Here is a 12,879-nt window from a genome sequence, read left to right as displayed (position 1 = left end):
GGAAGTTTCAAAATTCCATATTTTATTCAGAATAGAACATAGATGACATATCAAATGTTTAAACTGAGAAAATGTATCATTTAAAGAGAAAAATTAGGTGATTTTAAATTTCATGACAACAACACATCTCAAAAAAGTTGGGACAAGGCCATGTTTACCACTGTGAGACATCCCCTTTTCTCTTTACAACAGTCTGTAAACGTCTGGGGACTGAGGAGACAAGTTGCTCAAGTTTAGGGATAGGAATGTTAACCCATTCTTGTCTAATGTAGGATTCTAGTTGCTCAACTGTCTTAGGTCTTTTTTGTCATATCTTCCGTTTTATGATGCGCCAAATGTTTTCTATGGGTGAAAGATCTGGACTGCAGGCTGGCCAGTTCAGTACCCGGACCCTTCTTCTACGCAGCCATGATGCTGTAATTGATTGAATATGTGGTTTGGCATTGTCATGTTGGAAAATGCAAGGTCTTCCCTGAAAGAGATGTCGTCTGGATGGGAGCATATGTTGCTCTAGAACCTGGATATACCTTTCAGCATTGATGGTGTCTTTCCAGATGTGTAAGCTGCCCATGCCACACGCACTAATGCAACCCCATACCATCAGAGATGCAGGCTTCTGAACTGAGCGCTGATAACAACTTGGGTCGTCCTTCTCCTCCTTAGTCCGAATGACATGGCGTCCCTGATTTCCATAAAGAACTTCAAATTTTGATTCGTCTGACCACAGAACAGTTTTCCACTTTGCCACAGTCCATTTTAAATGAGCCTTGGCCCAGAGAAGACGTCTGCACTTCTGGATCATGTTTAGATACGGCTTCTTCTTTGAGTTTTAGCTGGCAACGGCGGATGGCACGGTGAATTGTCTCATCTCATCTCATTATCTCTAGCCGCTTTATCCTGTTCTACAGGGTCGCAGGCAAGCTGGAGCCTATCCCAGCTGACTACGGGCGAAAGGCGGGGTACACCCTGGACTAGTCGCCAGGTCATCACAGGGCTGACACATAGACACAGACAACCATTCACACTCACATTCACACATACGGTCAATTTAGAGTCACCAGTTAACCTAACCTGCATGTCTTTGGACTGTGGGGGAAACTGGAGCACCCGGAGGAAACCCACGCGGACACGGGGAGAGCATGCAAACTCCGCATAGAAAGGCCCTCGCCAGCCACGAGGCTCGAACCCGGACCTTCTTGCTGTGAGGCGACAGCGCTAACCACTTCACCACCATGCCGCCCATGGTGAATTGTGTTCACAGATAATGTTCTCTGGAAATATTCCTGAGCCCATTTTGCGATTTCCAATACAGAAGCATGCCTGTATGTGATGCAGTGCCGTCTAAGGGCCCGAAGATCACGGGCACCCAGTATGGTTTTCCGGCCTTGACCCTTACGCACAGAGATTCTTCCAGATTCTCTGAATCTTTTGATGATATTATGCACTGTAGATGATGATATGTTCAAACTCTTTGCAATTTTACACTGTCGAACTCCTTTCTGATATTGCTCCACTATTTGTCGGCGCAGAATTAGGGGGATTGGTGATCCTCTTCCCATCTTTACTTCTGAGAGCCGCTGCCACTCCAAGATGCTCTTTTTATACCCAGTCATGTTAATGACCTATTGCCAATTGACCTAATGAGTTGCAATTTGGTCCTCCAGCTGTTCCTTTTTTGTACCTTTTTTTCCAGCCTTTTATTGCCCCCGTCCCAACTTTTTTGAAATGTGTTGCTGTCATGAAATTTCAAATGAGCCAATATTTGGCATGAAATTTCAAAATGTCTCACTTTCGACATTTGATATGTTGTCTATGTTTTATTGTGAATACAATATCAGTTTTTGAGATTTGTAAATTAATGCATTCCGTTTTTATTTGCAATTTGTACTTTGTCCCAACTTTTTTGGAATCGGGGTTGTATCTGTGACTAACAATGAACCTGAATATTCCCATCAAAACACAGTTTCTGGTCCAGAAATATAATACATACTATTACATATAACACATCTCTATGAAGATAACCAACTGATAGCATCGCATCAGGGAGGTAAGGTATTTGGCAATAACAGAAACTTAACCTCTCACATTTGCAGTTTATCAGAGCATGTAATGATTCTTGAATTACAGCGTAGAATAAAGTAATATAATCATTTTTTGCATTTTTTGATAAGATTAAATGCAGACATTGTGCCTGTTCTGTTCTATTCTGTTCTGTCCATGTTCATGAATCTTAATATATTCCTGCATTGAAAAAAACTCCCGCGTGTAGCACAATAGCAGATAATTTAGCTGTACAGCCGAGCTACAAAACAACGCAATTCAGAAGCACTGTTGCAGAACGCAGTGAAGAAAATATAAATGTACAGTAATTTAACGCATTGCAACTTCACAAAAGGTTTGTAAATATTCTCTATAAATGCTGGGTACGAGGGACCAAGGTAACATACACCATCCAAAATGTGTAGCTGTACCTCAAGGGTGGTATGACTGCTACAAATCTGATTTTGCTCTTGGTTATTTATCACAGGGTTTTGACAAAATAAACTGTTACTGCGCCTTGTTAAGGTGATGCAGCGTGCTAGTAAGTAAGCATCCTGCATCTGATCAGTCAGCTTCAGCTATATCAAGTTGACTGGGTATACAAGGAATGATACAACAGCGCTGTTAAATTCTCAATTCTGATTGGTCAGAAAGCATTGATTGATTTTCCTGTATTGTACTTATTTTATATGTTTGATTAAAGGTGCAGTCAGTGATTTTAACATGACTACTTTTTTAAACATCTACATTTGTATACACTGATCAGCCATAACATTGTGACTACTGACAGATGAAGCGATTAACATTGATTATTCTATTCACATTCACTGGCTATGAGCAATTGTTTACTCTGATTGGCGACTCTACGACCAGGATATCAGCTCATATACTGTGAGTAGAGGAAAAAAAATGGTGGCGTGTGTTGCTGAACTAACTGATGATGAAATAAAAACTCTATTCGAAAACGAAATCCCAAAAAATACCAAAAAAAAGCAACAAAATATAGAATAAAAGTATTTCATGGTAAGAATGTATCTTTTTTTATTTTTCAAGTCGTATTATTATCACACTTTTCACAAATTGCTACTGTCATTTCGCCGGTTTGTTTACATTCTAAGCGGAAATTATTTTGTCGGACGTTTTATATAAAGTGTTTATTTACCCCCCCATTATCTCTAGCCGCTTTATCCTGTTCTACAGGGTCACAGGCAAGCTGGAGCCTATCCCAGCTGACTACGGGCGAAAGGCGGGGTACACCCTGGACAAGTCGCCAGGTCATCACAGGGCTGACACAGACAACCATTCACACTCACATTCACACCTACGGTCAATTTAGAGTCACCAGTTAACCTAACCTGCATGTCTTTGGACTGTGGGGGAAACCGGAGCACCCGGAGGAAACCCACGCGGACACGGGGAGAACATGCAAACTCCGCACAGAAAGGCCCTCGCCGGCCACGGGACTCGAACCCGGACCTTCTTGCTGTGAGGCGACAGCACTAACCACTACACCACCATGCCGCCCCGTTTATTTATCTCATCTCATTATCTCTAGCTGCTTTATCCTTTTACAGGGTCGCAGGCAAGCTGGAGCCTATCCCAGCTGACTATGGGCGAAAGGCGGGGTACACCCTGGACAAGTCGCCAGGTCATCACAGGGCTGACACATAGACACAGACAACCATTCACACTCACATTCACACCTACGGTCAATTTAGAGTCACCAGTTAACCTAACCTGCATGTCTTTGGACTGTGGGGGAAACCGGAGCACCCGGAGTAGACCCACGCGGACACGGGGAGAACATGCAAACTCCACACAGAAAGGCCCTCACCGGCCATGGGGCTCGAACCCTGACTTTCTTGCTGTGAGGCGACAGCGCTAACCACTACACCACCATGCCGCCCCCTGTTTATTTATCGAATTTGCAAAAAATAAAAATAAAAATGCTCTGTTTCTCAAACTCCAGTGAATTTGGATAGAATAAAACAGCTATTCCACTCAATCTTGTCGTACATGGCTTATAGCCAACTCGGTGCTACGTGTCTCATCGGCTATCAGCTCACGTATGACTCGGTTTTGTGGAACAACTGTTCATTATCTTATTACAGTGGCACCTGTGAAGGGGTGGGATATATTTGGCAGCAAGAGGACAGTCAGTTCTTGAAGTTGATGTATTGGAAGCAGGAAAAATGGCCAAGCGTAAGGATCTGAGCGACTTTGACAAGGGCCAAATTGTGATGGCAAGATGACTGGGTCTGAACATCTCCAAAATGGTGCATCCTGTGGGGTATTCCCAGTATGCAATGGTTAATACCTACCAAAAGTGGTCCAAGGAAGGACAACTGGTGAACCGGCGACAGGGTCATGGGTGTTGAAGGCTCATTGTTTCACATGGGGCATGAAGGCTAGTTCATATGGTCCAGTCCCACAGAAGAGCTACTGTAGCACAAACTGCTGAAAAAGTTAATGCTGGCTAAAACTTTTTCAGCAGTTTGTGCTACAGCATGTAACAGTACATAATACACACAGACACATGCTTCTCAAAGTTCATCCTGTATTCTAGTAGCCATCAATCAAACACCTGCTAAAAGATCTTTTCAGGCTCTGAAAGACAAATACAGTTTATGGACCACCACCAATGACCAAACAGTCTATTTAGCATATGCTAATATACAGACTGTTTTTGTCAAAATGCAAACATGCTAAGGACTGCATTTGTTTGAATTTTAATCATCGTAAAAGCTCGCTTTACTTGTGTAACAGATATTCTCTTCTTCTCATTTTCTCTCACAGCATAGGGTTCAACAGCCATGATAACTGAGGAGGAGCGTCCCACAGCAGTGGGCGTGTCCTCCCCCGGAGCTGATTCCAGTTCAGAGACGGTTCCATCTCCTGGATGGGAGGCAGCAATTGATGAAGAGGTGGGACATCTGGAGCAAGATGCGGGGTCTGCGGTGCAGGAAGTGGAAGATGATGCGAGCAGTGAGCTGAGTGCTATGGTGGTGCCATATCCAGAGTTGGCGCCCGTTGTTTTCTTCTGCTTGAAACAGACAACGTGCCCACGGAGCTGGTGCATCCGCTTGGTGGCCAGCCCATATCCTTTATGACATATACACACACAAACATACACACAGTCTGGAGGTAAAGTACAGTTTTCAGCTAAGTACAGCTAAAATGTGAGTATACCCATTTATTCGCTTTCGAATCAACTGCATGTGGTAATGATGTTATCAGAATTGATTCAATGAGCATTTTTTTGTGTTATATTTCTTGGGTGTTATCTGCTGCAGGAAGTTTTCATTCGTTATTATTTTAGGTGTATAACATATCCGACTTGGAGGCAGATCCATGTGTGTAAGTTTTTAATCCAGATCTTAGCAGAAATCTCAGTTCAATACTCATAAACATTAACCCTCTGGGGTCCGAGGGTATTTTCTGGCACGCGAATGATTTTGGTATGTTCTGATTTTGTTGTCAATTTCAACATATCTAAGCAGTGTTTTCAAAGTCATATGACTTTATTGTACTCGGCATAAGTTCAACGACAATAATATCTATGTAGTATGTACAGTATGTCATGATTGTACTTATAAAAACAGATAAATGAAAATGTTGTAAAAAGCAGTTTTAGAACTGTGTTGGAATGTGCGAAAAAAACATGACCTTACCCATTGTGTCGAACCATTTTGGTCACTTGAGGTGATTCTGTTCAGTCTTAGGGATGTATCAAGCACAAAAACTTAAATCTGCTGCATTGATTTGGACAATTAACTGGCCATCAAAAAAATGTATTTCCTATTGTTTTGGGATAAAGGGTTGGCAGTGGGAGGGGTGTTCAATGAGAAGAGTAAAAAATTTCCTTTCCATTCAATGAGAAGAGTGAAAACCCCTCCCACTGCCAACTCTTAATCCCATCAGATTATCTCTTAATCCCATCAGGTCAAGTCAAATTCACTTGTACTATTTTACTCAGTTCAGAGCCACAACCTACTCTATTACTCTGTTACACAATTACTCTGTAATTTTGCTCCCACTCCAACTCCAAATTTTACTCTCTAAACTCAAAATTGAGCAAAATTAACTATTTTTGAGGAAAATACTTTTAACTCTGGAAAAATTGCTCAGTCATTTTTTCTTGTGTTTGCACAATAGTACACACATATCAACCGATCTGCTCATCAGAAATAGAAGAAATATTTACACTTACTCGAGTTGATCTTTGGCTTGATCGAGTCGAAATAAAAAAAAGGCTCCGCTCATCATCAGTGTCGCAGTTCTCAAGATTAAATTGAATCGCTGTCTTGAATCATGAATTGAATCATGAATTGATTCGTTGTCCTGAATCATCCGAAGCGCATAAAATCCGCGTGCCATCTCACAACAAGTTTTACCTCCAAATAGCCTGAAGTACTGTATGTCTGACAGATTTTATCCTGTTTACGGTGAGTGTTCCCACCGCGAAAGAGAAACCAATCAAAACTGAAAGAGTGAAAGTAATTATCATGCCGTTACCATGTGAATAGTCTTATGAATGTGTAAGTGGGTGCTCAGTGTTCCGACTCTGGTGTGACTGAGTAAGGTGACAAGTTTTATGTTTCATCTCATTTAGGTAATTTAAAAACAATAATATTATTTAGGGGGCGGCACGGTGGTGTAGTGGTTAGCGCTGTCGCCTCACAGCAAGAAGGTCCGGGTTCGAGCCCCGTGGCTGGCGAGGGCCTTTCTGTGCAGAGTTTGCATGTTCTCCCCGTGTCCGCGTGGGTTTCCTCCGGGTGCTCCAGTTTCCCCCACAATCCAAAGACATGCAGGTTAGGTTAACTGGTGACTCTAAATTGACCGTAGGTGTGAATGTGAGTGTGAATGGTTGTCTGTGTCTATGTGTCAGCCCTGTGATGACCTGGCGACTTGTCCAAGGTGTACCCCGCCTTTCGCCCGTAGTCAGCTGGGATAGGCTCCAGCTTGCCTGCGACCCTGTAGAACAGGATAAAGCGGCTAGAGATAATGAGATGAGATGAGATAATATTATTTAGCACTGGGCGCATAGGAAAGTATAAAGTATAAAGTTTCTGCCAATATGTTTATCATGCTTGTATGATGAAAAATTCGCAAAGATATTTATCTAAATACATGACCTACTCATTCTAAACCTGTCAAGCTTCGCCGGCAAAGCTCTTGGCCCCAGAGGGTTAAGGAAAGCAAAGGTCAGAAACATGATCATTCACAGTAAACACGTCCAAAGGACTAATCATAAACAAAAGTCCAAAACATGCCAAGGTAGTCAGGGAATACTCAACTCAATGTGTGGCAAGACTTCGCAAAGACTTCATGAAAACACCAGGGAGTAACCAGGAAGTGCATGTCAGGGGCCAAGCTTGAATTCTAGTGATCATGTCCTCTCCTGGCAGTGAGGAGAAATGTCCTGAGTTTCAGTTATAAGATGTTTGGTTATGCTTGTGTGCATTACCATAAAATTCTCCTCATGATTGGTGTATTCTGGTTTTAAAATGGCTTTAGGTGGTGAAAAAGGATCAGAAGCACACTTGGAGGCTCTTACTACTACTCAGAATATCTGAGTGAGGATTTGTTCCTTGGTACAGACTGTCCTCTCTACTTTCCTGTGTCCTTTGAAATGGGAGTGGCATGGTTGTGTGAAAGGTACACTCAAGATGTTATCACAACCAATCTGCAGCCTGCATTATCATTGTGCTAAGTGAAAAAAAGTTACAGCAACTCTGAAGCAATAGAAAGAGAGAGAAAGTGTGTGTGTGTGTGCGCGCGCGTGTGTGTGTGAGATGAAGTGATGGATGGAGGCGATACAGGAGGAAGTGGAGCAGAAAGTTTCCCCTCGTCAGCGCCGCAGGTGTGCAGGGTCGGAGCAGAGATAAGGGGCCAGGCTTTTCACACAGTGATTCTGGAGATAGAGATGAAGGGAAATGAGGGATTTGGTAGGACAGAATGGAGAAGAGGAGTAACCCACCAGGGTGCTACACTGTTTCATTACTGCTTTGCATTTTGCATTCCATCAGCACCATATCATCTGCTGTCTTGGGATATACTGCCAGTCAAAAGTTTTCTGCAACCTATTTTAGTATTTTGGGTAAACTTTATGCAAATGGATCCAACCATTTATTATCTATATCATGTATCCATCAGGGTTGCAGGAGAAGCTGGAGCCAATCCCAGCTGACTACGTGCGAGAGGTGGGGTATACCTTGGGCAGGTCGCCAATCTTTCACAGGGCTGTAAATGGATCTAGAATATGATTTAACACTAGCCCAGGTGCCAAGGACAAGCAGATTATGTACTCGAAATGGCCAAAAGTTGGGGCACGTGACCATCATGCTGATATCTGATTCTTCCTCAAACTGTTGCCACAACGTTGGAAGCACCCAGTTGTACAGGACATCTTTGTATGGTGTAGTATTACAATTTCCCTTCACTGGAAGTAAGGGCTCTAACCCAAACATGTTCCAGAAATGCTCCTGTGCACAAAGTTCAGGTCTATGAAGATATCATTTTCCAATGTTGGAGTGGAAGAACTTGAGTGGCCTGCATAGAGCCCTGGGTCTCTTCGCCTGACATCAGTGCACCAATTAACAGCCATGACAGCTGAGCAGGAGAAATGGGATCTTCAAAAAGCACATAATTGCATGATGATCAGGTGTCCACAACTTTTCCAGTTTTGCATTCACAGTTGTTGAGTGAAGGCGGCATGGTGGTGTAGTGGTTAGCACTGTCACCTCACAGCAAGAAGGTTCTGGGTTTGAGCCCAGTGGCTGACGGGCCTTTTTGTGTGGAGTTTGCATGTTCACCCCGTGTCTGTGTGGGTTTCCACTGGGTGCTCCAGTTTCTCTCACGGTCCAAAGACGTGCAGGTTAGGCTAATTGGTGGCTCTAAATTGACCACGAGTGTGAATGGTTGTTTGTCTCTGTGTGTCAGTCCTGCGATGATCTGGCAACTTGTCCAGGGTGTACCCTGCCTCTCACCCATAGTCAGCTGGGATAGGCTCTGGCTTGCCTGTGAACCAGCACAGGATAAGCAGTTACAGATAATGGATGGATGGAGTTGCTGAGTGGTCAAGCAGGTTCAATCAGCTGTTCATGTAATGGTCACCAGATTGTATTTTTAACTAGTCTAACAAACAGAAAACAAGAATGTGAGGCTACATCTGAAACTTCCAGCCCATCATATTGGCAGTTGAAGTTTGGAAAAATATCATATAAAATTTTCCCAGTCTTCAACTTCCTGGTTTTGGGAAACCTACCCACTGTAGCCTCAGATTCCCTTCCTGGGCCGGAACGGAAACTGATGTGGTGTTCTGTAGCTGTAGCTCATCCACCTAAAAGTTCGATGTGTTTTGCATTCTGAGATGCTTTTCAGCTCACCAAGATTGTAAAGAGTTACTATAACTTGAATCAGTCTGGCCATTTTCCTTTGACCACTCTTGTCAACAAGGTGTTTCCATCTGCAGAACTGCCAGTCACTGGAAAAAATTTTCCTGCCCATTCAGGGAACCGTGAGCTGGCCTAGTGGCTAGCATGTCCGCCTCTTGACCAGGAGATCATGAGTTCTACTCGTGGTCAGGTTATACCAAAGACCATCATAAAAATGGTCCCTCCTGCCATCTGGCACGGCATGCTGCAATACAGATGCAAGGGGAGTCAAACTCTTGCAGTTACCAGAGGACTCACCCCCCACTGTAACCTGAGCTGTATAATAGGCGAAAGGCCGAGGGCTGTAGAAGGTTGCACCTTAAGGGCCTGGTTAGTACTGGGACGGGAGACTGCCTGGGAAGACCATGTCCTGGCATGGGAGGGGCTTTGACTTTTTTTTTGGCCATTCGAGGAACAGTTGTCTGTGAAAATCCCAGGAGATCAGCTGTTTCTGAAATATTCAGAATACCCATCTGGGACCAACAACCATGCCAGTCAAAGTCACTGAAATCACATTCTGATTTTCGATGTGGTAAAGCTTTGGACTTGCATTTGCGTATGCAACTATACAGGTTTTGCTGAGTTCTCCCCATGTTCAGCGGGTTTCACAACGAGCTATCAGCTCTCACAACCATCCTGGTAGGTCAGGGGTCGGCAACCTTTAACACTCAAAGAGCCATTTGGACCCGGTTTCCACGGAAAAGAAAACACTGAGAGCCGCAAATACTTTTTGACATCTAAAATGAAGATAACACTGTATATATTGTTTTTTATTATTATTATTATTATTATTATTATTATTACTATTATTATTATTATTATTTTACCTTTATGCTTTGTATAAACAAGTATAGTGTGTTGCTTATGAAATCCATGAAGTGCTACAGAGAAAATGGAATTTTATTCATGTAATGAAGACATTTTGGACTCTTAAAAAAAACTAATTAAAAAAAACACCAAGTTAAGGGTCTCTTTCAAATGAATTAAAAAGTTGAACTTAAATTATACATGTAGCAAACAAAAAATGCCGTGAGCCGCCATCCTCATATCGCCTTTGGGCTTTTGGGGCGCGTATCGGAGCCTTGACCTGAATTTAAAAAATAAATTGGAAAAAAAAAGAGCACTTTCACTGAACAATGAAAATTAAATATTTGCAAAATATCTGCATAAATATTTCTTTTACCTGGTTAATGGGACTTCTGCTCCTGAACCTCTGCACACAGTGTCTGCAAATCAGGGCTGTAGGAAGTCACTTTCATCTTTCCGCAGGACTGTAAGCGGTCATCTGGGAGGCGTGAGCGGTGTTTGTTTTTAACAAAGTTCATGGTGGAGAATAGCTGCTCACATACGTATGTGGATCCGAAGATCGACAGGACTCCAAATGCATATTTCTTCATGTTTATGTAGGTGTCGGGGATTACATTTCTCCATACTTAACAGGGATCGAAATTTGCGGTGGTCCGGTCGCCCGAGGCAACTTAATTTGTCATTTGGCGGGTAATTCCTGTCACTAGCCAGCCCGGCTGGCGAGTTTAAAATAAAATACATATGAAGCGAAGATTCAGACTAGGGCTGTGCAATATATCGAATATACTCGATATATCTCCGAAAATTCTGTGTGAGATACATATAATTATTATATCGTAACTATCGAGTATTTTATGGTCGTCTGCCAACTTGCGTTTGTTTCGTGTTTGTTTAAAACCTTTTCCGGTGGTTTTCTCCCTGTCCCTCAGACAGTAATGTGAGAGGCTGCCTAAGGGTTTAAAAAAATTAAAATAATAATAATAATAATAATAATAATAATAATGTCACGCACTCGCCAACCAATCCCGGGCGACATTTCGGTGCTGAAAGGAACGTGTTGCCAGATTGGATGGTTTCAAGTGCATTTTGGCGGGTTTTGAACAAAATTTTGGGCTGGAAAACGTCAGCAATATTTGGCAACACAGCGCTGACTCAGTTCGTGCAATCGCTGGTGCTGCATAGGCTACTGTGTAAGCTCAGTCAATTTCAGCGACAAATTAAAAATGGAAGCGGACAAATTGGTTCCTAAAATAACTAGTAAGGGGTCAGTCATCTGGCATTTTTTTTGGATATCGCGAGGAGGACGTGGAACAGCAAATGCCAATTTGTAAAGTGTGCAAAAAAAAAAACAGTATCAAAATACTCGGGTCTTGAAATAAATGCACATTAGTCATGAACAATGGGCACTACTCTCTTTTGTGTTATTTTTGACAGAAGTAAAATTCATACATGAACAAATTTTGGCGAGTTACTTTGGAAGGTAACTAGTCCGGCTGGCTGGTGAAAAAATATGAATTTCGAGCCCTGCTTAGCCTACCTTGGGTTGAAAGTCTCGATAGATGCACAGCGTTTTGGCAGGTTTATAGGCTACCGGCTTCTGCGAGTGACGCATATATTGAGAGACGAAAAAAAATATATATGAGTGATTCCACGCTTATGGGTACTGAAATGGGGACATGAACTTATTCACCTAAAACCATTTCTTTTTTTACCATCAGGTCACAAAACATGTCATCTTTAATGAATGATATGTTAAAAGATAACTTTAATTTTCTGAGATGTAATAAAAACATATTTATATGCCAAAGTCAAGCCTATGAGTTCCAAAATGATGTCTGTTACATTACTTCTGTTACGATTGTCCATCTCGCGTCTGTTACAAATTAATTACAATCTAGCTCTATACCATGTTAATCTTATTGAAAGAATGTGTATGTTTATTCTACTACACATGTTTATTAATTATATTTGCTAAAACATCACCTTCCTATGTTTCAAAAAGTAATTCTACATTGTTAAAATTGAGAATATATATGTCCACAACACTTCTGTTACGTTCTGACTTTGGCATATAAATATGTTTTTATTACATCTCAGAAAATTAAAGTTATCTTTTAACATATCATTCATTAAAGATTACATGTTTTGTGACCTGATGGTAAAAAAAAGAAATGGTTTTAGGTGAATTTTTAAAAATAAGTTCATGTCCCCATTTCAGTACCCATAAGCGTGGAATCACTCATATATATATATATATATATATATATATATATATATATATATATATATATATATAGCCGCACAGAGCCGCAGCATAAGGATGAAAGAGCCGCATGCGGCTCCGGAGCCGCGGGTTGCCGGCCCCTGTGGTAGGTGGACTGGCTCTGTGATTGAGCATGAGAATGGTGTCCAGCAACAGACTGGTCTCCTATCCAGGATGTATTCTCAGTTTAGGCTCCTGCTCCATCATAATAAAGCAGTTACTGAAGATGAATGAATGCTAGTATTTTGCCTTACATGTCCTTCCATTTTTTTTTTTTACCTTGGAAGCATTAGATACTCACTTACATAGTGTATAGTACAGCAATTGTGATCT

At 41.9% G+C, this 12,879-nt stretch overlaps 1 protein-coding gene across 1 annotated transcript in view; it reads left to right on the top strand.

Annotated features, from left to right (window-relative positions):
- The first annotated feature begins 4,853 nt into the window (after window positions 1-4,853).
- Window positions 4,854-12,879, top strand: part of cacna1ia (calcium voltage-gated channel subunit alpha1 Ia) — a 431,086-nt gene continuing 423,060 nt past the window's right edge. Inside the window, exon 1 of the mRNA XM_060918817.1 lies at window positions 4,854-5,137. Coding sequence (XP_060774800.1) covers window positions 4,854-5,137 — 284 coding nt within the window. The remainder of the gene's footprint in view (window positions 5,138-12,879) is intronic.

This window comes from Neoarius graeffei, chromosome 4 (genome assembly GCF_027579695.1).
Source record: "Neoarius graeffei isolate fNeoGra1 chromosome 4, fNeoGra1.pri, whole genome shotgun sequence".
NCBI lineage: Eukaryota > Metazoa > Chordata > Actinopteri > Siluriformes > Ariidae > Neoarius > Neoarius graeffei.
The sequence above is the reverse complement of the archived record's forward strand: the minus strand, read 5'-3'. Positions and strand labels throughout refer to the sequence as shown.